General features: G+C 53.0%; 1 protein-coding gene across 1 annotated transcript in view; it reads right to left on the bottom strand.

Moving 5' to 3' along the window:
- Window positions 1-26783, bottom strand: part of focad (focadhesin) — a gene marked incomplete at its 3' end in the record, with an annotated part of 65506 nt that overhangs the window by 4429 nt on the left and 34294 nt on the right. The window contains 18 exon segments of the mRNA XM_080493990.1: window positions 544-641; window positions 865-1042; window positions 5057-5146; window positions 5241-5540; window positions 5907-6022; window positions 8170-8298; window positions 10515-10595; window positions 12977-13079; window positions 14224-14295; window positions 17301-17378; window positions 17715-17837; window positions 18734-18853; window positions 19075-19222; window positions 19855-19944; window positions 20900-21138; window positions 22074-22190; window positions 22305-22396; window positions 22399-22412. Coding sequence (XP_080350116.1) covers window positions 544-641; window positions 865-1042; window positions 5057-5146; window positions 5241-5540; window positions 5907-6022; window positions 8170-8298; window positions 10515-10595; window positions 12977-13079; window positions 14224-14295; window positions 17301-17378; window positions 17715-17837; window positions 18734-18853; window positions 19075-19222; window positions 19855-19944; window positions 20900-21138; window positions 22074-22190; window positions 22305-22396; window positions 22399-22412 — 2188 coding nt within the window.

Raw genomic sequence — 26783 nt, 5'->3', positions numbered from 1 at the left:
ATGGAGGCGGGGTTGTGAACGACGCGGGGCGCATCGAGCGAAGAAGACGGAAACGGCCAGCGGCGGCCGGCTTTACTGTGACACAGTGAAAACTTTCTGAGAGGAGGAGCTCCAGCTGAAGCTCCGCCCCTCATGTTACTGAGAGGAGGAGCTCCAGCTGAAGCTCCGCCCCTCATGTTACTGAGAGGAGGAGCTCCAGCTGAAGCTCCGCCCCTCATGTTACTGAGAGGAGGAGCTCCAGCTGAAGCTCCGCCCCTCATGTTACTGAGAGGAGGAGCTCCAGCTGAAGCTCCGCCCCTCATGTTACTGAGAGGAGGATCTCCTGCTGAAGCTCCACCCCTCCCGAAGCTCCGCCCCTCCTGTTACTGAGAGGAGGAGCTCCTGCTGAAGCTCCGCCCCTCCTGAAGCTCCGCATCCTGTTACTGAGAGGAGACACAGGAAGTGCAGCGGAACCGCGGCTTCACAGAGGCTGTGCAGTCTGGACTCTGTCTCAGTCCTCTCAGAACCAGAGAGAAGACGGATCTCATCACGACTGAGACCTACCAGCTTCATGTCGCCGCACGGCAGCGACGACGCTCCGTACGCCAGGTTTCGGACGAGTCCCATCAGCTCCAGGAGCCACTCCATCCGCTTAGAGACCCCTGGGACACACACACACACACACACACACACACACACACACACACACACACACACACACACACACACACACACACACACACACACACACACACACACACACACACACACACACACACACACACACACACACACACACACACACACACACACACACACACACACACTGAGCAGGCGTTTCCAGAGGCCCGGTGTCGGAGCAGGAGCAGCGCTGGATGTTCTGACCTGTGTTGGCGCCGGCGGCCAGGCGACACTGGTAGAAGGTCTGCAGGAGGAGCCAGCCCACCCTGTGGCTCCGCCCCCCCCGGACCACCGCCGCTATCACGTCGTTCAGACCGAGGAGGGGAATCCTGCCCCGGGACGTCAGGTAGCACAGGACCAGGCACGTCTTCTCCACCTGAGTCTGAAAGAACAGGGTCATCATGGCGGCGGCTGCTTCCTGCTGACAGATCAACTTCTGAACGAACCCCTCCCCTCTCACGGCTCATCCCGCTCCTCATCCTACTCCTCACAGCTCATCCCTCTCCTCTCACGGCTCATCCCACTCCTCATCCTGCTCCTCTCACAGCTCATCCCGCTCCTCTCACAGCTCATCCCGCCCCTCAAACAGCTCATCCCTCCCCTCTCACGGCTCATCCCGCTCCTCAAACAGCTCATCCCTCCCCTCTCACGGCTCATCCCGCTCCTCATCCTACTCTCACAGCTCATCCCTCCCCTCTCACGGCTCATCTCGCTCCTCATCCCGCCCCACTCACGGCTCATCCCGCCCCTCTCACGGCTCATCCCGCTCCTCTCACGGCTCATCTCGCTCCTCATCCCGCCCCACTCCCGGCTCATCCCGCCCCTCTCACGGCTCATCCCGCCCCTCTCACGGCTCATCCCGCTCCTCAAACAGCTCATCCCGCTCCTCTCACGGCTCATCCCGCCCCTCTCACGGCTCATCCCGCTCCTCAAACAGCTCATCACGCTCCTCTCACAGCTCATCCCGCTCCTCTCACGGCTCATCCCGCCCCTCTCACGGCTCATCCCGCTCCTCAAACAGCTCATCCCGCTCCTCAAACAGCTCATCCCTCTCCTCTCACGGCTCATCCCGCTCCTCTCACGGCTCATCCCTCTCCTCTCACGGCTCATCCCGCTCCTCATCCCGCCCCTCTCACGGCTCATCCCGCTCCTCATCCCGCCCCTCTCACGGCTCATCCCGCTCCTCTCACAGCTCATCCCTCTCCTCTCACGGCTCATCCCGCTCCTCATCCTGCTCCTCTCACGGCTCATCCCACTCCTCTCACGGCTCATCCCGCCCCTCTCACGGCTCATCCCGCTCCTCAAACGGCTCATCCCGCTCCTCTCACGGCTCATCCCGCTCCTCTCACAGCTCATCCCGCTCCTCTCACGGCTCATCCCGCTCCTCATCCCGCTCCTCTCACAGCTCATCCCGCCCCTCTCACATCTCATCCCGCCCCTCTCACGGCTCATCCCGCTCCTCTCACATCTCATCCCGCCCCTCTCACGGCTCATCCCGCTCCTCTCACAGCTCATCCCTCTCCTCTCACGGCTCATCCCGCTCCTCATCCTGCTCCTCTCACGGCTCATCCCACTCCTCTCACGGCTCATCCCGCCCCTCTCACGGCTCATCCCGCTCCTCAAACGGCTCATCCCGCTCCTCTCACGGCTCATCCCGCTCCTCTCACAGCTCATCCCGCTCCTCTCACGGCTCATCCCGCTCCTCATCCCGCTCCTCTCACAGCTCATCCCGCCCCTCTCACATCTCATCCCGCCCCTCTCACGGCTCATCCCGCTCCTCTCACATCTCATCCCGCCCCTCTCACGGCTCATCCCGCTCCTCTCACAGCTCATCCCTCTCCTCTCACGGCTCATCCCGCTCCTCATCCTGCTCCTCTCACGGCTCATCCCACTCCTCTCACGGCTCATCCCGCCCCTCTCACATCTCATCCCGCCCCTCTCACGGCTCATCCCGCTCCTCTCACATCTCATCCCGCCCCTCTCACGGCTCATCCCGCTCCTCAAACAGCTCATCCCTCCCCTCTCACGGCTCATCCCGCTCCTCATCCTACTCCTCACAGCTCATCCCTCCCCTCTCACGGCTCATCCCGCTCCTCATCCTACTCCTCAAACAGCTCATCCCTCCCCTCTGTCGGCTCATCTCGCTCCTCATCCCGCCCCACTCACGGCTCATCCCGCCCCTCTCACGGCTCATCCCGCCCCTCTCACGGCTCATCCCGCTCCTCTCACGGCTCATCTCGCTCCTCATCCCGCCCCACTCCCGGCTCATCCCGCCCCTCTCACGGCTCATCCCGCCCCTCTCACGGCTCATCCCGCTCCTCAAACAGCTCATCCCGCTCCTCTCACGGCTCATCCCGCCCCTCTCACGGCTCATCCCGCTCCTCAAACAGCTCATCACGCTCCTCTCACAGCTCATCCCGCTCCTCTCACGGCTCATCCCGCCCCTCTCACGGCTCATCCCGCTCCTCAAACAGCTCATCCCGCTCCTCAAACAGCTCATCCCTCTCCTCTCACGGCTCATCCCGCTCCTCTCACGGCTCATCCCTCTCCTCTCACGGCTCATCCCGCTCCTCATCCCGCCCCTCTCACGGCTCATCCCGCTCCTCATCCCGCCCCTCTCACGGCTCATCCCGCTCCTCTCACAGCTCATCCCTCTCCTCTCACGGCTCATCCCGCTCCTCATCCTGCTCCTCTCACGGCTCATCCCACTCCTCTCACGGCTCATCCCGCCCCTCTCACGGCTCATCCCGCTCCTCAAACGGCTCATCCCGCTCCTCTCACGGCTCATCCCGCTCCTCTCACAGCTCATCCCGCTCCTCTCACGGCTCATCCCGCTCCTCATCCCGCTCCTCTCACAGCTCATCCCGCCCCTCTCACATCTCATCCCGCCCCTCTCACGGCTCATCCCGCTCCTCTCACATCTCATCCCGCCCCTCTCACGGCTCATCCCGCTCCTCTCACAGCTCATCCCTCTCCTCTCACGGCTCATCCCGCTCCTCATCCTGCTCCTCTCACGGCTCATCCCACTCCTCTCACGGCTCATCCCGCCCCTCTCACGGCTCATCCCGCTCCTCAAACGGCTCATCCCGCTCCTCTCACGGCTCATCCCGCTCCTCTCACAGCTCATCCCGCTCCTCTCACGGCTCATCCCGCTCCTCATCCCGCTCCTCTCACAGCTCATCCCGCCCCTCTCACATCTCATCCCGCCCCTCTCACGGCTCATCCCGCTCCTCTCACATCTCATCCCGCCCCTCTCACGGCTCATCCCGCTCCTCTCACAGCTCATCCCTCTCCTCTCACGGCTCATCCCGCTCCTCATCCTGCTCCTCTCACGGCTCATCCCACTCCTCTCACGGCTCATCCCGCCCCTCTCACGGCTCATCCCGCTCCTCAAACGGCTCATCCCGCTCCTCTCACGGCTCATCCCGCTCCTCTCACAGCTCATCCCGCTCCTCTCACGGCTCATCCCGCTCCTCATCCCGCTCCTCTCACAGCTCATCCCGCCCCTCTCACGGCTCATCCCGCCCCTCTCACAGCTCATCCCGCCCCTCTCACAGCTCATCCCGCTCCTCTCACATCTCATCCCGCCCCTCTCACGGCTCATCCCGCCCCTCTCACAGCTCATCCCGCCCCTCTCACAGCTCATCCCGCTCCTCTCACATCTCATCCCGCCCCTCTCACGGCTCATCCCGCCCCTCTCACGGCTCATCCCGCCCCTCTCACAGCTCATCCCGCCCCTCTCACGGCTCATCCCGCTCCTCAAACAGCTGCCGAGGCCACGAGTTCAGGTTCTCCTGTGTGCTCATTCTGCCAGCTGAACTCTGATCGACATTCTGGTTGTAAAACTTCTGCAGTGGAACTAAATGTGTGCCGAGACGATTCCCTGGACACCGGGAGGAATGAAGCCATTCTGCACCGACTCGGGATCCAGTGACGGACCTGAAGCCAGAACCAGAAGCAGAACCTGATAGTTCTGCTTCGTTACCCTCCTCTCTTCATCCCTCGCTCCACTCACAAACCCTTCAGGCTTTACTAACACCTTTGGTAATGGTCTTTTATTTACCTACAAATTCTAAATGAGTAGTTGAGTGTACTTAATGAGACAGATTGATGTTCTGAGGTCCACTGATCCAAATCACATTCTATCTAAAACCCATCAGTTACACTAATCTTTGATAATTATTAGAATTATTAATCACTAACCCAGAAAGTTGATTCCCAACAAAAGCACCACCGCTGCTCCATGGGTAACACTGCTGAAGCTCACTTCACTCCACCTGCCTGGTTGTCCAGGTGGTGGGAGGGTGAAGCAGAGGAGGCGGAGGAGGAGGCGGAGACGCCCCCAGGTAACCAGAGCAAGATCAACAAGCTCACATCCAGAGCGAGCGGCCATTACCTCCGACACTCGTACAATCCTGTCGATCTCTGTGTCCGACAGCTCAGACAGACACCTGGCCACGCCCACGTACAGATCCACGTCTCCATCCTGGAACACAACGACGACCTTCAATCCCACCCAACAGGGGGGAAATCACCATGACTGTGTGTGTGTGTGTGTGTGTGTGTGTGTGTGTGTGTACCTGCACCGAGTCGGGCAGCAGGCTGAAGATCTTCTGGGTGGTGGAGCAGAGGACGGTCCAGCAGCTGTTCGGGGGGTTTGGGAGGGCCATGGCCCGAGCCAGGCCCTGCAGGAGGGAGCGGCACAGCGGGGGGTCCTCCTGCTGCAGGTGCTCCTGCTGCAGGTGCTCCTGCTGCAGGTGGTCCTGCCGCCGCTGCAGCGTCTGCACACCCAGAGTCTCCACAAACACCTGCAGCTTCTCGTCAGCCACGTGCTTCATCCAGGAGCCCAGCGTCTCGTACAGGTGAGCTCGAGTCTGCAGCTGGAGGACACGGAGAACCTGAGTCTGCGGGTGCTCCAGCTGGCGGCCATCACACCTCAACACGTGCTGAGCAGGTTCCTCCAGTCCACTGAGACTCAGACAGGAAGCAGAGCTCCAGCTCTTCAAACTTCACAGTGAGGCCAAATAACATCCATTTATTCAGTTACGGCTTCAAAACTTCTCATTGCAGAGTTTCTAGAGTTTCTAGAGTTTCTAGAGTTTCTAGAGTTTCACAGTCCTGACGTCACACCAGGAGCTGAAACTCATGAAGTCCAGACAAACATGTTCTGGGTGGATTCATTCCAACCTTAGAACCGATATTTAACTAGAGGTGGTCATAATGTTTTGGCTGACGATAACACTTACACTGAGAGTGTGAACTAGAGGAGGAGACATCCAGGATCCCAGGAAGAGAGCAGCGCTCTGGGAGGACTGAGCCTGGCTGGCTGCCAGAACCACACACTGGTGCTGCACAGGTTCTCCTGGAACACACAACACACACTGGAACACACACTGGAACACATGGAACACACACTGGAACACACACTGGAACACATGGAACACACACTGGAACACATGGAACACACACTGGAACACATGGAACACACACATGGAACACACACTGGAACACATGGAACACACACTGGAACACATGGAACACACACTGGAACACATGGAACACACAACACACACTGGAACACATGGAACACACACTGGAACACATGGAACACACAACACACACTGGAACACATGGAACACACACTGGAACACACAACACACACATGGAACACACACTGGAACACATGGAACACACACTGGAACACATGGAACACACACTGGAACACATGGAACACACAACACACACTGGAACACACACTGGAACACATGGAACACACACTGGAACACACACTGGAACACATGGAACACACACTGGAACACATGGAACACACACTGGAACACACACTGGAACACATGGAACACACACTGGAACACACACTGGAACACATGGAACACACACTGGAACACATGGAACACACAACACACACTGGAACACATGGAACACACACTGGAACACATGGAACACACAACACACACTGGAACACATGGAACACACACTGGAACACACAACACACACATGGAACACACACTGGAACACATGGAACACACACTGGAACACATGGAACACACACTGGAACACATGGAACACACAACACACACTGGAACACACACTGGAACACATGGAACACACACTGGAACACACACTGGAACACATGGAACACACACTGGAACACATGGAACACACACTGGAACACACACTGGAACACATGGAACACACACTGGAACACACACTGGAACACACAACACACACTGGAACACACACTGGAACACACACTGGAACACACACTGGAGCACATGGAACCCACACTGGAACACACTGAAACACATGGAACACACACTGGAACACACACAACACACACTGGAACACACACTGGAACACACACCACACACTGGAACACATGGAACACACACTGGAACACACACTGGAACACACAACACACACTGGAACACACACTGGAACACACACTGGAACACACACTGGAGCACATGGAACCCACACTGGAACACACTGAAACACATGGAACACACACTGGAACACACACAACACACACTGGAACACACACTGGAACACACACCACACACTGGAACACATGGAACACACACTGGAACACACACTGGAACACACAACACACACTGGAACACACACTGGAACACACACTGGAGCACATGGAACCCACACTGGAACACACTGAAACACATGGAACACACACTGGAACACACACAACACACACATGGAACACACACTGGAACACACACTGGAACACACACTGGAGCACATGGAACCCACACTGGAACACACTGGAACACACACTGGAACACACACTGGAACACACACAACACACACTGAAGCTCAGCCTGATCACTCATCAGCCCCATCACTCACTGAAGCTCAGCCTCATCAGAGGACTCAGCCTCATCAGCCTCATCACTCACTGAAGCTCAGCCTCATCAGAGGACTCAGCCTCATCAGCCTCATCACTCACTGAAGCTCAGCCTCATCAGAGGACTCAGCCTCATCAGCCTCATCAGCCTCATCACTCACTGAAGCTCAGCCTCATCAGAGGACTCAGCCTCATCAGCCTCATCACTCACTGAAGCTCAGCCTCATCAGAGGACTCAGCCTCATCAGCCTCATCAGCCTCATCAGCCTCATCACTCACTGAAGCTCAGCCTCATCAGAGGACTCAGCCTCATCAGAGGACTCAGCCTCATCAGCCTCATCACTCACTGAAGCTCAGCCTCATCAGAGGACTCAGCCTCATCAGCCTCATCACTCACTGAAGCTCAGCCTCATCAGAGGACTCAGCCTCATCAGCCTCATCACTCACTGAAGCTCAGCCTCATCAGAGGACTCAGCCTCATCAGCCTCATCACTCACTGAAGCTCAGCCTCATCAGAGGACTCAGCCTCATCACTCACTGAAGCTCAGCCTCATCAGCCCCATCACTCACTGAAGCTCAGCCTCATCAGAGGACTCAGCCTCATCAGCCTCATCAGCCTCATCACTCACTGAAGCTCAGCCTCATCAGAGGACTCAGCACGGCGTTCCAGTTGACGGGAGGAAACTGGAACGTGGTTCCAGCTGCTGCCAGCGGAGTGAGAGCAGCTTTAACTGCAGCTGGAGGACAAAACTCTGGACCTGAAGACAGAAGGAGAGGAGGAGTGAGGAAGAGGAGGACGAGGAGAGGAAAGGGGAGAGGAGGAGGAGGACGAGGAGAGGAAAGGGGAGAGGAGGAGTGAGGAAGAGGAGGACGAGGAGAGGAAAGGGGAGAGGAGGAGGAGGACGAGGAGAGGAAAGGGGAGAGGAGGAGTGAGGAAGAGGAGGACGAGGAGAGGAAAGAGGAGAGGAGGAGTAAGGAAGAGGAGGACGAGGAGAGGAAAGAGGAGAGGAGGAGTAAGGAAGAGGAGGACGAGGAGAGGAGGAGTGAGGAAGAGGAGGACGAGGAGAGGAAAGGGGAGAGGAGGAGGAGGACGAGGAGAGGAAAGAGGAGAGGAGGAGTAAGGAAGAGGAGGAAGAGGAGAGGAAAGAGGAGAGGAGGATGAAGGGGAGGAGGAGCAGTAAGAGGAAGAGGAGTGGGAGGAGGGGAGGACGAAGAGGATGAGAGGAGGAAGAGGAGAGGAGGAGTGAGGAAGAGGAGGACGAGAAGAGGAAAGGGGAGAGGAGGAGTGAGGAAGAGGAGGACGAGGACAGGAAAGAGGAGAGGAGGAGTAAGGAAGAGGAGGAAGAGGAGAGGAAAGAGGAGAGGAGGAGTAAGGAAGAGGAGGAAGAGGAGAGGAAAGAGGAGAGGAAAGAGGAGAGGAAAGAGGAGAGGAAAGAGGAGAGGAGGAGTAAGGAAGAGGAGGACGAGGACAGGAAAGAGGAGAGGAGGAGTAAGGAAGAGGAGGACGAGGAGAGGAAAGAGGAGAGGAGGAGTAAGGAAGAGGAGGACGAGGAGAGGAAAGAGGAGAGGAGGAGTAAGGAAGAGGAGGAAGAGGAGAGGAAAGAGGAGAGGAGGATGAAGGGGAGGAGGAGCAGTAAGAGGAAGAGGAGTGGGAGGAGGGGAGGACGAAGAGGATGAGAGGAGGAAGAGGAGAGGAGGAGTGAGGAAGAGGAGGACGAGAAGAGGAAAGGGGAGAGGAGGAGTGAGGAAGAGGAGGACGAGGACAGGAAAGAGGAGAGGAGGAGTAAGGAAGAGGAGGAAGAGGAGAGGAAAGAGGAGAGGAGGAGTAAGGAAGAGGAGGAAGAGGAGAGGAAAGAGGAGAGGAGGAGTAAGGAAGAGGAGGACGAGGACAGGAAAGAGGAGAGGAGGAGTAAGGAAGAGGAGGAAGAGGAGAGGAAAGAGGAGAGGAAAGAGGAGAGGAAAGAGGAGAGGAAAGAGGAGAGGAGGAGTAAGGAAGAGGAGGACGAGGACAGGAAAGAGGAGAGGAGGAGTAAGGAAGAGGAGGACGAGGAGAGGAAAGAGGAGAGGAGGAGTAAGGAAGAGGAGGACGAGGACAGGAAAGAGGAGAGGAGGAGTAAGGAAGAGGAGGAAGAGGAGAGGAAAGAGGAGAGGAGGAGTAAGGAAGAGGAGGACGAGGAGAGGAAAGAGGAGAGGAGGAGTAAGGAAGAGGAGGACGAGGAGAGGAAAGAGGAGAGGAGGAGTAAGGAAGAGGAGGAAGAGGAGAGGAAAGAGGAGAGGAGGATGAAGGGGAGGAGGAGCAGTAAGAGGAAGAGGAGTGGGAGGAGGGGAGGACGAAGAGGATGAGAGGAGGAAGAGGAGAGGAGGAGTGAGGAAGAGGAGGACGAGAAGAGGAAAGGGGAGAGGAGGAGTGAGGAAGAGGAGGACGAGGACAGGAAAGAGGAGAGGAGGAGTAAGGAAGAGGAGGAAGAGGAGAGGAAAGAGGAGAGGAAAGAGGAGAGGAGTAAGGAAGAGGAGGAAGAGGAGAGGAAAGAGGAGAGGAAAGAGGAGAGGAGGAGTAAGGAAGAGGAGGACGAGGACAGGAAAGAGGAGAGGAGGAGTAAGGAAGAGGAGGACGAGGACAGGAAAGAGGAGAGGAGTAAGGAAGAGGAGGAAGAGGAGAGGAAAGAGGAGAGGAAAGGAGTAAGGAAGAGGAGGAAGAGGAGAGGAAAGAGGAGAGGAGGAGTAAGGAAGAGGAGGACGAGGACAGGAAAGAGGAGAGGAGGAGTAAGGAAGAGGAGGAAGAGGAGAGGAAAGAGGAGAGGAAAGAGGAGAGGAGGATGAAGGGGAGGAGGAGCAGTAAGAGGAGGAGGAGGAGGAGCAGTAAGAGGAAGAGGAGGAGGGGGAGGAGGAGCAGTAAGAGGAAGAGGAGGCGGAGGGGGAGGAGCAGTAAGAGGAAGAGGAGGAGGCGGAGGAGGAGGAGTCACAGCTCTCTCACCTTTCCTTCCAGCCTCAGTGATGAAGTCCACCACGGCTCTGATCACACTCTTGTGTGGCAGGTAGCTGAAATCCTGGGGAACTGAGACAGGAAGTGACATCACAGGGCAGAAACCAATGACATGAACAAGTTCCTATTTCACTTGGAGAGCATCCAGAGTTCCATGGTTCTCTACCACAGCTGGAGTCCAATGAAGCTGCAGATGTTCTCCAGGAGGACCAGTGGAACCAGGAAGCTCCAGGAAGCCCCCGAGCTCCAGCTGAGCATCAAGCCAAAGGCTGAGAACACTGACGTAGCTCTGGGTTCTTATCTTTACTACATTCATAAAGGCTGAGAACACTGACGTAGCTCTGGGTTCTTATCTTTACTACATTCATAAAGGCTGAGAACACTGACGTAGCTCTGGGTTCTTATCTTTACTACATTCATAAAGGCTGAGAACACTGACGTAGCTCTGGGTTCTTATCTTTACTACATTCATAAAGGCTGAGAACACTGACGTAGCTCTGGGTTCTTATCTTTACTACATTCACAAAGGCTGAGAACACTGACGTAGCTCTGGGTTCTTATCTTTACTACATTCACAAAGGCTGAGAACACTGACGTAGCTCTGGGTTCTTATCTTTACTACATTCACAAAGGCTGAGAACACTGACGTAGCTCTGGGTTCTTATCTTTACTACATTCACAAAGGCTGAGAACACTGACGTAGCTCTGGGTTCTTATCTTTACTACATTCATAAAGGCTGAGAACACTGACGTAGCTCTGGGTTCTTATCTTTACTACATTCACAAAGGCTGAGAACACTGACGTAGCTCTGGGTTCTTATCTTTACTACATTCATAAAGGCTGAGAACACTGACGTAGCTGTGGGTTCTTATCTTTACTACATTCACAAAGGCTGAGAACACTGACGTAGCTCTGGGTTCTTATCTTTACTACATTCACAAAGGCTGAGAACACTGACGTAGCTCTGGGTTCTTATCTTTACTACATTCACAAAGGCTGAGAACACTGACGTAGCTGTGGGTTCTTATCTTTACTACATTCACAAAGGCTGAGAACACTGACGTAGCTCTAGGTTCTTATCTTTACTACATTCACAAAGACTGAGAACACTGACGTAGCTCTGGGTTCTTATCTTTACTACATTCATAAAGGCTGAGAACACTGACGTAGCTGTGGGTTCTTATCTTTACTACATTCATAAAGGCTGAGAACACTGACGTAGCTCTAGGTTCTTATCTTTACTACATTCACAAAGACTGAGAACACTGACGTAGCTCTAGGTTCTTATCTTTACTACATTCACAAAGACTGAGAACACTGACGTAGCTCTAGGTTCTTATCTTTACTACATTCACAAAGACTGAGAACACTGACGTAGCTGTGGGTTCTTATCTTTACTACATTCACAAAGGCTGAGAACACTGACGTAGCTGTGGGTTCTTATCTTTACTACATTCACAAAGGCTGAGAACACTGACGTAGCTGTGGGTTCTTATATTTACTACATTCATAAAGGCTGAGAACACTGACGTAGCTCTGGGTTCTTATCTTTACTACATTCATAAAGGTTGAGAACACTGACGTAGCTCTGGGTTCTTATCTTTACTACATTCATAAAGGTTGAGAACACTGACGTAGCTCTGGGTTCTAAACCCCCAAACTTTATCCACGTCGTCATTGTGGAGAACGTTGAGGAATAAAATGAATTGTCTCCATTTTGGAATGAGGCTGTAGCAAGAGGTGGAGAACGTGAAGCTCTATGAAGACACTCTGGATGTTCTGTTCAACCAGAACAAAGCTGATTCTACATCATGGAGGAGAAACCACACTATGCTGGATTATCTAATCTGCGTCAACAGGTGCAATGAACACATGAAACTACTGCCCAGACTTTAATCCACCTGACCGACAGGCTGAGAACCGTGGAACATTATTCTGCTGTTTGACACGTTCAGATTCATTCATTCATTCTAATACTTTAATATACTGCATTTAATCTCACTTTTACTCCTGGAAATCTGATATGCACTATAATCTGTCCCCTTTCACCACCATTACATTATAATCTGCCTTCGTTCACCCTCTCACCACCCTGTTCCAAAATAATCCTTCCTCGTTCACCCTCTCATCACCCTGCCACACTAATAGTTCTTCCTCATTCACCCTCTCATCACCCTGCCACACTAATAGTTCTTCCTCATTCACCCTCTCACCACCCTGCTACACTAATAGTTCTTCCTCATTCACCCTCTCACCACCCTGCTACACTAATAGTTCTTCCTCATTCACCCTCTCACCACCCTGCTACACTAATAGTTCTTCCTCATTCACCCTCTCACCACCCTGCCACACTAATAGTTCTTCCTCATTCACCCTCTCATCACCCTGCCACACTAACAGTTCTTCCTCATTCACCCTCTCATCACCCTGCTGAAGCAGGGCCAGCAGGTACCTGCAGTGTGGCTGTGGCTGCAGGACAGGTGAGACAGGTGCAGGTGACCCAGTAGACAGGAACTGTTGGACTGCAGGCCGATGGCTCCTGATGAGGTCATGACCTGTGAAGCAACACACACACACACACACACACACACACACACACACACACACACACACACACACACACACACACACACACACACACACACACACACACACACACACACACACACACACACACACACACACACACACACACACACACACACACACACACACACACACACACACACATTTTTTTACTCTTTCCTCGAAACTCTTTGTCGTTTGTATTCATCTTTAGCTGAAGAGTCATTAGAGTCTCTATAGAGTCATTAGAGTCTCTATAGAGTCATTAGAGTCTCTATAGAGTCATTAGAGTCTCTATAGAGTCATTAGAGTCTCTATAGAGTCAGAGTCACTACAGAGTCATTAAAGTCACTACAGACTCATTAGAGTCTCTATAGAGTCATTAGAGTCTCTATAGAGTCATTAGAGTCTCTATAGAGTCAGAGTCACTACAGAGTCATTAAAGTCACTACAGACTCATTAGAGTCTCTACAGAGTCATTAGAGTCTCTATAGAGTCATTAGAGTCTCTATAGAGTCAGAGTCACTACAGAGTCATTAAAGTCACTACAGACTCATTAGAGTCTCTACAGAGTCATTAGAGTCTCTACAGAGTCATTAGAGTCTCTATAGAGCCAGAGTCACGAGAGTCATTAGTCACTACAGACTCATTAGAGTCTCTACAGAGTCATTAGTCTCTATAGAGTCAGAGTCACTACAGACTCATTAGAGTCACTACAGTCATTAGAGTCACTACAGAGTCATTAGTCTTGACAGAGTCATTAGAGTCACTACAGACTCATTAGAGTCTCTATAGAGTCAGAGTCACTACAGTCATTAGAGTCACTACAGACTCATTAGAGTCTCTATAGAGTCAGAGTCACTACAGAGTCACTATGGAGGAGATGTAGAGTCACGTGGCGGCAGAACTGCAGGTTGCAGATTACAAGTAAATAAAGGAGGAGGAGGAAGAGAAGGAGCAGGAGGAGGAGCAGGTGGAGAAGGAGGAGGAGGAGGAGCAGGAGGAGGAGCAGGTGGAGGAGGAGGAGTAGGAGGAGGAGTAGGAGCAGGAGGTGCAGGAGGAGCAGGAGCAGAAGGAGGAGAATTAGATGCAGGAGGAGGAGCAGAAGGAGGAGGAGGAGAAGGAGGAGTGAACCTGTGTGATGGTCCGAATGACCTCGTTGAGTCGGTTCTGCTGCAGCGGTGAAAGCTCCGCCTCCAACTTCAGCTGCAACCACAGGAAGCCAAACTGTCAATGCTTTCTTTTTCACAATAAAAGACAAAACAAACTGAACAGCTCAGACTCACTATAGGGGGAAAAGTTACTGCTGCAGATTCCACTGCTGATGACTTTAATGTGTTTCAACTAGTCTCTAATGTGTTTCAACTAGTCTCTCATGTGTTTCAACTAGTCTCTAATGTGTTTCAACTAGTCTCTCATGTGTTTCAACTAGTCTCTCATGTGTTTCAACTAGTCTCTCATGTGTTTCAACTAGTCTCTAATGTGTTTCAACTAGTCTCTAATGTGCTTCAACTAGTCTCTCATGTGTTTCAACTAGTCTCTCATGTGTTTCAACTAGTCTCTCATGTGTTTCAACTAGTCTCTAATGTGTTTCAACTAGTCTCTCATGTGTTTCAACTAGTCTCTCATGTGTTTCAACTAGTCTCTCATGTGTTTCAACTCGTCTCTCATGTGTTTCAACTCGTCTCTCATGTGTTTCAACTAGTCTCTAATGTGTTTCAACTAGTCTCTCATGTGTTTCAACTAGTCTCTCATGTGTTTCAACTAGTCTCTCATGTGTTTCAACTAGTCTCTCATGTGTTTCAACTAGTCTCTCATGTGTTTCAACTCGTCTCTCATGTGTTTCAACTCGTCTCTCATGTGTTTCAACTCGTCTCTCATGTGTTTCAACTAGTCTCTAATGTGTTTCAACTAGTCTCTCATGTGTTTCAACTAGTCTCTCATGGGTTTCAACTCGTCTCTCATGTGTTTCAACTAGTCTCTAATGTGTTTCAACTAGTCTCTCATGTGTTTCAACTAGTCTCTCATGTGTTTCAACTAGTCTCTCATGTGTTTCAACTAGTCTCTAATGTGTTTCAACTAGTCTCTCATGTGTTTCAACTAGTCTCTAATGTGTTTCAACTAGTCTCTCATGTGTTTCAACTAGTCTCTCATGTGTTTCAACTAGTCTCTCATGTGTTTCAACTAGTCTCTCATGTGTTTCAACTCGTCTCTCATGTGTTTCAACTCGTCTCTCATGTGTTTCAACTCGTCTCTCATGTGTTTCAACTAGTCTCTAATGTGTTTCAACTAGTCTCTCATGTGTTTCAACTAGTCTCTCATGTGTTTCAACTAGTCTCTAATGTGCTTCAACTAGTCTCTCATGTGTTTCAACTAGTCTCTCATGTGTTTCAACTAGTCTCTGTGTTTCAACTAGTCTCTAATGTGCTTCAACTAGTCTCTCATGTGTTTCAACTAGTCTCTCATGTGTTTCAACTAGTCTCTCATGTGTTTCAACTAGTCTCTAATGTGTTTCAACTAGTCTCTCATGTGTTTCAACTAGTCTCTCATGTGTTTCAACTAGTCTCTCATGTGTTTCAACTCGTCTCTCATGTGTTTCAACTCGTCTCTCATGTGTTTCAACTAGTCTCTAATGTGTTTCAACTAGTCTCTCATGTGTTTCAACTAGTCTCTCATGTGTTTCAACTAGTCTCTCATGTGTTTCAACTAGTCTCTCATGTGTTTCAACTAGTCTCTCATGTGTTTCAACTCGTCTCTCATGTGTTTCAACTAGTCTCTCATGTGTTTCAACTAGTCTCTCATGTGTTTCAACTAGTCTCTAATGTGTTTCAACTAGTCTCTCATGTGTTTCAACTAGTCTCTAATGTGTTTCAACTAGTCTCTCATGTGTTTCAACTAGTCTCTCATGTGTTTCAACTAGTCTCTCATGTGTTTCAACTAGTCTCTCATGTGTTTCAACTCGTCTCTCATGTGTTTCAACTCGTCTCTCATGTGTTTCAACTCGTCTCTCATGTGTTTCAACTAGTCTCTAATGTGTTTCAACTAGTCTCTCATGTGTTTCAACTAGTCTCTCATGTGTTTCAACTAGTCTCTCATGGGTTTCAACTAGTCTCTAATGTGTTTCAACTAGTATCTAATGTGTTTCAACTAGTCTCTCATGTGTTTCAACTAGTCTCTCATGTGTTTCAACTAGTATCTAATGTGTTTCAACTAGTCTCTCATGTGTTTCAACTAGTCTCTCATGGGTTTCAACTAGTATCTAATGTGTTTCAACTAGTCTCTCATGTGTTTCAACTAGTCTCTAATGTGTTTCAACTAGTATCTAATGTGTTTCAACTAGTCTCTCATGTGTTTCAACTAGTCTCTCATGGGTTTCAACTAGTATCTAATGTGTTTCAACTAGTCTCTCATGTGTTTCAACTCGTCTCTCATGTGTTTCAACTAGTCTCTCATGGGTTTCAACTAGTCTCTAATGTGTTTCAACTAGTATCTAATGTGTTTCAACTAGTGCTGTCAATCCATTAAAACATTAACTAATTAATTGTGATTAATCACGTTTGAAGCTTGTGATGGAGATTTATTCAGGGAAAACCACAGAATTAATGTCGACTCAGCACTCAGAGACGATATTTAAATTCTAAGACTATTTTTAAAACCTCCTTTTAGCTTTGGGTGAAACTGTTCGTCTCTAAGATCAACAAAATAATAAAAACATGAATTAATTAATAAACATCAGTCTGGGTTCTGTTCCAGTTCAGCTCCTCTACGTTCAGGATTTAACATTTCTAGAAACAAAGTGGAAACTTACTGTAACACACACACACACACACACACACACACACACACACACACACACACACACACACACACACACACACACACACACACACACACACACACACACACACACACACACACACACACACACACACACACACACACACACACACACACACACACACACTATACAGGAGAGCCACGGATTTCCACAGAATTACTTTAATGGGTCTTTAATGTGGTTAACGCGTCTCTGGTGGTCTGTGTTGGACTGTGTTGGACTATAGTGGACTCTGGTGGTCTGTGTTGGACTGTGGTGGACTGTGTTGGACTATAGTGGACTCTGGTGGTCTGTGTTGGACTGTGGTGGACTGTGTTGTTCCGTGGTGGACTGTGTTGGTCTGTGGTGAACTGGCCCAGATTGGAGGTCTCACCTGAACCACGTAAGTCTCTGATCCCACTAAAGCCACCAGACCGTTGACAGCAGCCAGCCGCTGCATGGTGGGACAGACCTGAGACACAGAGAACCAACTGAGAACCAGCATTCCTCCTTCTGTCCTCCATCACTCTCTCCTTCATCAGTCTTTGTTGTCTGTTCTCTCTGTTCTCTCTATCCTCTGTCTCTCCATCCCTGTCCTCCCCCCCTGTTGTCTATACTCTCTATCTTGTCCTCCATCCCTCTGTCCTCTTTATCGTCTGTCCTGAATCTCCCTGTCCCACATCCCCCATCCTCTGCCACTCTGTCCTTCATCCCACTGCCCTTCATCCCTCTATTTTCCATCCCTTCATCCCTATGTCCTCCATCTTTCATCCTTCATCCCTCCATCCCTCTGCTCCGTGGTTCTCACCTCAGCCAGGAGGATCTGGATCCAGGCGGCCTGCAGACGGGGTTGCAGGTCTTGGGCCTTACCGTGTCCGCATCCTGCCAGACCGTGGACCAGCAGACCCAGAGCCAGGGAGAACCCGGGGGTCTGCACACAGAGAAGGTCACATCTGAGAACGAGGGGTTCCCCACCTTCTTCTGACGGCTGAACGGCTGCACATGCTCAGTAGAGCCAATCAGAACAAAGGTTCCTCCACGGTGTCATGACTCCCAGTCCATCTTCTCCTGGACTTGGTACTTTTATTTTGACAGTCACCGTAATAACAATCCAACTTGGTAGTTTTATTTTGACAGTCACAATAATAACAATCCAACTTGGTAGTTTTATTTTGACAGTCACAATAATAACAATCCAACTTGGTAGTTTTATTTTGACAGTCACAATAATAACAATCCAACTTGGTAGTTTTATTTTGACAGTCACAATAATAACAATCCAACTTGGTGGTTTTATTTTGAAAATCAAAGTAATAATCCAACTTGGTCGTTTTATTTTGACAGTCACCATAATAACAATCCAACTTGGTGTTCTGTCCACTAGAATGTCTGTGTTCTCCTGTTGTTCATGTTTAGAGCTCATTGTTGTCTGCTGTGTGTGTGTGTGTGTGTGTGTGTGTGTGTGTGTGTGTGTGTGTGTGTGTGTGTGTGTGTGTGTGTGTGCGTGTGTGTGTGTCTTCAGTACTAAAACTAACAACAGCACCACCTAGTGGCCTAACATGACAACTTGTTTTCAGGGTTTCTGCTGTTTGTGTATAAACGGACAGTTTGCAGAATGCTGCTGTGTAAACGTGAAACTTTTCTAAAATGTCCCTAAATGTCTTGACTGTGATTGTGGACATTATTTCATGAGGTTCTAGGTTCTAGTTGAGTCCAGTCTGAGGTTTGTCTTTGTTCATTCAGGTTCACATGATGTCATACGTCACTTTTCACCCGGGCATTGCTGATATTCCCGCCAGGCGAGCGGCGTTTGGTGTGAATGCTGACCTGCTGGCTCTCCTCCGTCAGCGTGCGCAGAGAGGTCATGACCTCTTCAGCCTTCGCAGCATCGATGAGACCTCCGCTGAAGGCCGACACGCCCACACAGGCAACGGAGTACGACAACACCTGCACACAGGTGGGGACAGGAAGTCATGCTGTTTAACTGCCCTCTGCTGCCCTCTGCTGTCCTAGTGATGTAGTGGTGAAGGGGTGATGGTGTAGCAATGAAGTGGTGATAAAGTGGTGATGAAGGGGTGATGAAGGGGTGATGAAGTGGTGATGAAGTGGTTAAGGTGTCTCTCTGGCCTCTCAGACGCTGTTGCTCCAGGTCTCAGGTGTGTCAGTACCTCCTGCAGCATCCGTCCCTGTCCACTGCTGTCCTGCAGGCACTTCAGTAGTTTGTCCAGAGTCTGGACCACGTGGACCCGCTGCTCCATCTCAGCATTACTGCAGAGAGCGGCCAGAACCAGACCCAGACCCAGCAGACAGCCGGTACTGAGGACAGGACGGGAGAGGACAGGACACAACAGGACGGAACCCAACAGGACAGGAAGGAACACAACAGGACGGAACACAACGGGACAGGACACAATGGGACAGGAAACAACGGGACAGAACACAACAGGGCAGGACACAACGGGACAGGACACAACGGGACAGGACGGAACACAACATGGCAGGACACAACGGGACGGAACACAATGGGACGGGATGGAACACAACATGACGGAACACAACAGGACGGAACACCAGAGGATGGGACACCACAGGATGGGACACAATGGGACAGGACACAACGGGACAGGATGGAACACAACAGGGCAGGACACAATGGGACAGGACACAACAGGACAGGACACAACGGGACGGGACACAACGGGACAGGAAACAACGGGACAGGATGGGACACAATGGGACAGGACACAACAGGATGGGACACAATGGGACGGGACACAACGGGACAGGAAACAACGGGACAGGATGGGACACCACAGGATGGGACACAATGGGACAGGACACCACAGGATGGGACACAATGGGACAGGACACAACAGGACTCATCAGAGGACGAATGTAAAGGGAAGTGTGGTTCTTATCAGCTCAGCCTTCATTGATAAAACACTGACTTGTATTCCAGGGTGGTGCTGAAGGAGCAGTTTTCCAGAGCATCCAGGGAGGTCAGGAGGAGATCCAGGTCCTTCTGGGTGGAGGCATCACTGGAAGAAAGACGGAGCAAAGATGAGTGAAGGGAAGGAGATGGAGATGGAGGGATGCAGGGTGGAGAGAAGAAGAAGGAGATGGAGGGATGCAGGGTGGAGAGGAGGAGATGGAGGGATGCTGGGTGAAGAGGAGGAGAAGGAGGGATGCTGGGTGAAGAGGAGGAGAAGGAGATGGAGGGATGCTGGGTGAAGAGGAGGAGAAGGAGGGATGCTGGGTGAAGAGGAGGAGAAGGAGATGGAGGGATGCTGGGTGAAGAGAAGAAGAAGGAGATGGAGGGATGCTGGGTGAAGAGAAGGAGGAGGAGGGATACTGGGTTAAGAGAAGGAGAAGGAGGGATGCTGGGTGAAGAGGAGGAGATGGAGGGATGCTGAGTGAAGAGAAGGAGGAGGAGGGATGCAGGGTGGAGAGAAGGAGATGGAGGGATGCAGGGTGGAGAGGAGATGGAGGGATGCAGGGTGGAGAGAAGGAGGGATGCAGAGTGGAGAGGAGTTGGAGGGATGCAGGGTGGAGAGAAGGAGGGATGCAGAGTGGAGAGGAGATGGAGGGATGCAGGGTGGAGAGAAGGAGGGATGCAGAGTGGAGAGAAGGAGATGGAGGGATGCAGGGTGGAGAGAAGGAGGGATGCAGAGTGGAGAGGAGATGGAGGGATGCAGGGTGGAGAGAAGGAGGGATGCAGAGTGGAGAGAAGGAGATGGAGGGATGCAGGGTGGAGAGAAGGAGGGATGCAGAGTGGAGAGGAGATGGAGGGATGCAGGGTGAAGAGAAAGAGATGGAGGGATGCAGGGTGGAGAGGAGATGGAGGGATGCAGGGTGGAGAGGAGATGGAGGGATGCAGGGTGGAGAGGAGATGGAGGGATGCAGGGTGAAGAGGAGATGGAGGGATGCAGGGTGGAGAGGAGGAGCCAGCATCCCAGCTTGAGGTTACTGGAGCGGTTCTGACCCGGACCCTACCTGAGGCGCTGCTGGTGCAGACTGCAGAGCACCATGCCCAGAGCCAGGCCCGTGTGGAACTGCACCGTCTGGGACTCGTCTGCCGTGGGAGAGTCGGGGAGACCGGACCGCAGAGCCGACACCACCAGAACCACAGAGTCCTTCTGCCACAGCACCAGAACCGGTACCAGCAGGGACAGGGCCAGGCTGGCACAGGACCGGGCGATGGCACTGGACGTGTTCTCACCAGAGTAGGAGCGCTGAGGAGGAGCAGGAGGAGCAGGAGGAGGGGGAGGAGGAGGAGGAACAGTAGGAGGAGGAGGGGAGGAGGAGGAGCAGGAACAGGAGGAGGAGGAGGAGCAGGAACAGGAGGAGGAGGAGGAACAGTAGGAGGAGGAGGGGAGGAGGAGGAGCAGGAACAGGAGGAGGAGGAGGAGGAGGAACAGGAGGAGGAGGAGGAACAGTAGGAGGAGGAGGGGAGGAGGAGGAGGAGGAGGGGGAGGAGGAGGAGGAACAGGAGGAGGAGGAGGAGGAGGAGGAACAGCAGGAGGAACAGTAGGAGGAGGAGGAGGAGGAGCAGGAGGAGGAGGAGGAGGAGGAGGAGGAGGGGAGGAGGAGGAGGAGGAGGAAGAGGAGGGGGAGGAGGAGGAACAGCAGGTGGAACAGTAGGAGGAGGAGGAGCAGGAACAGGAGGAGGAGGAGGAGGAGGAGGAGGAGGAGGAGGGGAGGAGGAGGAGGAGGAGGAAGAGGAGGGGGAGGAGGAGGAACAGCAGGTGGAACAGTAGGAGGAGGAGGAGCAGGAACAGGAGGAGGAGGAGGAGGGGAGGAGGAGGAGGAGGAGGAGGAACAGGAGGAGGAACAGTAGGAGGAGGAGGAGCAGGAACAGGAGGAGGAGGAGGAGGAGGAGGAGGAGGAGGAGGGGGGGGAGGAGGATGAGGAAGAGGAGGGGGAGGGGGAGGAAGAGGAGGGGGGAGGAGGAGGAAGAGGAGGAAGAGGAGGGGGTCATCTTGGTTGAAGGGTAAATATTTAAACGTGAAAGTTTAGGAATCGGTGACGGAGGACGACTGATGAAGCCAGAACAGGTTGAGGGCTTCTGCTCTTCAACCAGCAGTACCAGTACCAGTACCAGTACCAGTACCAGTACCAGACCAGCAGAGGCTCCTCCCACCGCAGAGGACACTGTGCTGACACTCACATGCAGGATCCAGGGCAGGACTTGTCCTCTGGCCTGGAAGCTGCTGCTGATGATGCTGAGCAGAGTGTTGAGAACCATGGAGAGCCAACTGGAGGTGGGGACAAACTCTGGCCCCGCCTGCAGACACAGGTCAGTTAACAGTGTCAACAGAACCCGCCAAGACAGAACCCGGCTGGACGGGCAGGACGTCTGGAGCCACAAAACACTTTGAAAAGAAAATGTCTGTCTCACCTGCAGGCTGCCGTCTCCGTCTGCAGGCCGGCTGCTCTCGTACCTCCCTACGGCTGCAGCCAGACCGCTCAGAGCCAGGATGGTGTTTCCTGGACCACCGGACTGTCCCTGCAGACCACACAACCACCAGGACACATGAAGACACAGGACTGTCCCTGCAGACCACACAACCACCAGGGACACATGAAGACACAGGACTGTCCCTGCAGACCACACAACCACCAGGACACATGAAGACACAGGACTGTCCCTGCAGACCACACAACCACCAGGACACATGAAGACACAGGACTGTCCCTGCAGACCACACAACCACCAGGACACATGAAGACACAGGACTGTCCCTGCAGACCACACAACCACCAGGACACATGAAGACACAGGACTGTCCTGCAGACCACACAACCACCAGGAGACATGAAGACACAGGACTGTCCCTGCAGACCACACAACCACCAGGAGACATGAAGACACAGGATTGTCCCTGCAGACCACACAACCACCAGGACACATGAAGACACAGGACTGTCCCTGCAGACCACACAACCACCAGGACACATGAAGACACAGGACTGTCCCTGCAGACCACACAACCACCAGGAGACATGAAGACACAGGACTATCCCTGCAGACCACACAACCACCAGGACACATGAAGACACAGGATTGTCCCTGCAGACCACACAACCACCAGGACACATGAAGACACAGGACTGTCCCTGCAGACCACACAACCACCAGGACACATGAAGACACAGGACTGTCCCCTGCAGACCACACAACCAAAGAGACATGACACTAACTTTCACTATTGGTGAGGAAGACCAGTGGAAGACCCGCTGGGACACTTTGAATACTTAGATATACCCTATCGGACTTACAAATTTCGCCGCAGTGTTCCAGGGTTTGATGAACAACATTCTGAGAGACATGATAGACCGGTTCATCTTCATCTACCTCGAGGACACCCTGATCTACTCCCGTAATCCTGAAGAGGACACCCTGATCTACTCCCGTAATCCTGAAGAGGACACCCTGATCTACTCCCGTAATCCTGAAGAAGACACCCTGATCTACTCCCGTAATCCTGAAGAGGACACCCTGATCTACTCCCGCAATCCTGAAGAGGACACCCTGATCTACTCCAGTAATCCTGAAGAGGACACCCTGATCTACTCCCGTAATCCTGAAGAGGACACCCTGATCTACTCCCGTAATCCTGAAGAGGACACCCTGATCTATACTCCGTAATCCTGAAGAGGACACCCCGATCTACTCCGTAATCCTGAAGAGGACACCCCGATCTACTCCCGTAATCCTGAAGAGGACACCCCGATCTACTCCGTAATCCTGAAGAGGACACCCCGATCTACTCCCGTAATCCTGAAGAGGACACCCTGATCTACTCCCGTAATCCTGAAGAGGACACCCCGATCTACTCCCGTAATCCTGAAGAGGACACCCCGATCTACTCCCGTAATCCTGAAGAGGACACCCCGATCTACTCCTGTAATCCTGAAGAGGACACCCTGATCTACTCCTGTAATCCTGAAGAGGACACCCTGATCTACTCCTGTAATCCTGAAGAGGACACCCTGATCTACTCCCGTAATCCTGAAGAGGACACCCTGCACGTTCGCCAAGTTCTGAACGACTTCTGAAGAACTGCTTGTATGTCAAGGCTGAGGAATGTGAGTTCCACATGTCCACTGTGACATTTCTGGGCTACTTTATCTCTCAAGGTGAGAGGAGGACGGATCCGGAAACAAGTCCAGCGGTTCCTCTGCTTTGCAATCCTCTCCCATCAGTTCATATGGAACTTCCTCACTGCTCTCACGTCTCCCACTCGTCCATAGAACTGGACATCTGAGGCGGAACCTCAACGACCGCTTCGCCTCTGCCCCCGTTCTCGTCCAGCCAGATCCTAGTCTCCAGTTTGTGGTGGAGGTGGACACCTCGAACTCAGGGGTGGGGGTGGTTCTCTGACAGCGTTCCACATCTGATAACAAGCTCCATCCCTGCGCTTTCTTTGCTCGTCGGCTCTCCCCTGCTCATCGGCTCTCCCTGCTCGTCGGCTCTCCCCTGCTTGTCGGCTCTCCCCTGCTCATCGGCTCTCCCTGCTCGTCGGCTCTCCCCTGCTTGTCGGCTCTCCCCTGCTCATCGGCTCTCCCTGCTCATCGGCTCTCCCTGCTCGTCGGCTCTCCCCTGCTCGTCGGCTCTCCCCTGCTCTCCCCTGCTCGTCGGCTCTCCCCTGCTCTCCCCTGCTCTGTGTAATCATGACATCGGCAATCGCAAGTACTTGGGAATCAAACTGGCACTGGAGGAATGGAGGTTTTATTTGGTCGATTCCATTTGACCGTGACTTATTGGTTCTCCTGATGCTCTGTCCAGACAGTTTTCAGTGGAGGAACCTGCTCCAATCCTGACGAGGACCTGTACGGTTGCAATGCTCATCTGGGAGATCGAGGATCTGGTCCGGCAGGTTCTGCTCCAACAAACCTTTGTCCCCACGCTGTCCATTCTCAGGTCCTTCAGTGGAGGCACTCATCTCACTATGCCTGCCACCCTGGCGTCTCCCGCACCCTGGCGTCTCCCGCACCCTGGCGTCTCCCGCACCCTGGCGTCTCCCGCCACCCTGGCGTCTCCCGTACCCTGGCGTCTCCCGCACCCTGGCGTCTCCCGCACCCTGGCGTCTCCCGCACCCTGGCGTCTCTCGCCACCCTGGCGTCTCTCGCCACCCTGGCGTCTCCCGCCACCCTGGCGTCTCTCGCCACCCTGGCGTCTCCCGCACCCTGGCGTCTCCCGCCACCCTGGCGTCTCCCGCACCCTGGCGTCTCCCGCACCCTGGCGTCTCCCGCACCCTGGCGTCTCCCGCCACCCTGGCGTCTCCCGCACCCTGGCGTCCTTCATCAGAAGTTTTGGTGGCCCACCGGTGAAGAAGACACCCATAGTTTTGTTGCGGCCTGTACCATCTGCGCCCGCAACAAATCCTCCAACGGCTCAGCTCTGGTCTCCTCTAACGTCTGTCCATTCCTGTCCGTCTGTGGTCCTACATCGCAGTCGACTTTGTCAAATGCTCAAACCACCGTCCTGACCATCGGCGACCGCGTCTCTAAAGCTGCACATTTTGTTGCCTTGGCAGAGCTCCCCACAGCTCAGGAGACGGGAGACCTTCTGGTATCTGAGGTGTTCTGACTCCATAGCATTCCCTTGGACATCGTCTCTGATCCTGGATCTCAATTCACCCCGAGGTCTGGAGGGCCTTCTGCACGGCACTCAGAGCCCAGGTGAGCCTGACCTCTGGTTTTCATCCAGTCCATCGGCCAGACGGAGGTCCACAACCAGGAGGTGGAGACCCTCCTCCGATGTGTCACATTGGAGAACCCCGCACCTGGAGCACCCATCTACCATGGGTGGAGTACGAGCACAAACCTCTGGTTAACTGGTCTTCTGGCCTGTCCCCCTTTCAGTGTTCCCTGGGGTGTCAAACCCCCGTTTCCATCCCAGGAACATGAGCTGGTGGAGCCATCAGTTCAGACCTTCATGTGAAGGAGGTGGAGGTGTGCTCGGTCTGCGCTGCTCCAGTCTTCCCACCAGATGGAACGCCTGGGCAGAAGGTGTGGTTCCAGGCAAAGAACCTGAATCCAGGAAACTTGCTCCACCCTTCCTGGGTCCCTTCGAGGTTGAATAGATCATCAACCACCATCAACGCCACCACCCAGGATGTTGGATGGAGGCCTGGTGTACACTGTACCTCGGTTGGTGGATGTCCGTTGCCATGGACATGACCGCCAGTATCTGGTGGACCGGGAGGGTGATGGACCGGAGGAGAGTCCCGGAGGTACCACGGAGTCACATCGAGGACCCGAACCTCATCTGTGAGTTCCATCGCCTGAATCTGGTTTGGCTCAGTCGTACGCCAGGTGGTGCACGTAGGAAGGTGGGGTAATGTCACGCCCTGCACCTCCCAGAGGTTTTGTTGTTGTCCTCTCCTGCTATAGTCCTCCGGTGGACATTGCAGGCTGTGTTTGACGGGAGCGTGGGACCGGCCGGCTTTAACCTCCAGGATGCTGACCAGCTGAGACGCCGGGTGGAGATGGGTTCCCTGATGAAGCAGCTCCACTATTTAGCCGGGCTCCTGACTCCACTCGAACAGTTCCTTTCTTCATCGTCAGCGAGTTGCTCTGCTTCCTGTCTGACCCGTCTGCTCTGCCACAGCGCTCACCATCGGCGAGCCCGGTCCACAGACCCCCCGAGCCGGCCCTGCTCCGTTCCGTGGTCCTCCCGACCCGACCCGACCCGACCCGGCTCAGCCTCCTGCCCAATACGGCTGGAGAGAAAACCCGGAGGACGGAATCCAGCTCCGTATACAGCACGCACTCAGAGAAAACCCGGAGGACGGAATCCAGCTCCGTATACAGCACGCACTCAGAGAAAACCCGGAGGACGGAATCCAGCTCCGTATACAGCACGCACTCA

This window comes from Lipophrys pholis, assembly GCF_963383615.2.
Source record: "Lipophrys pholis genome assembly, contig: SCAFFOLD_34, whole genome shotgun sequence".
Taxonomy (NCBI): Eukaryota; Metazoa; Chordata; class Actinopteri; order Blenniiformes; family Blenniidae; genus Lipophrys; species Lipophrys pholis.
The sequence above is the reverse complement of the archived record's forward strand: the minus strand, read 5'-3'. Positions and strand labels throughout refer to the sequence as shown.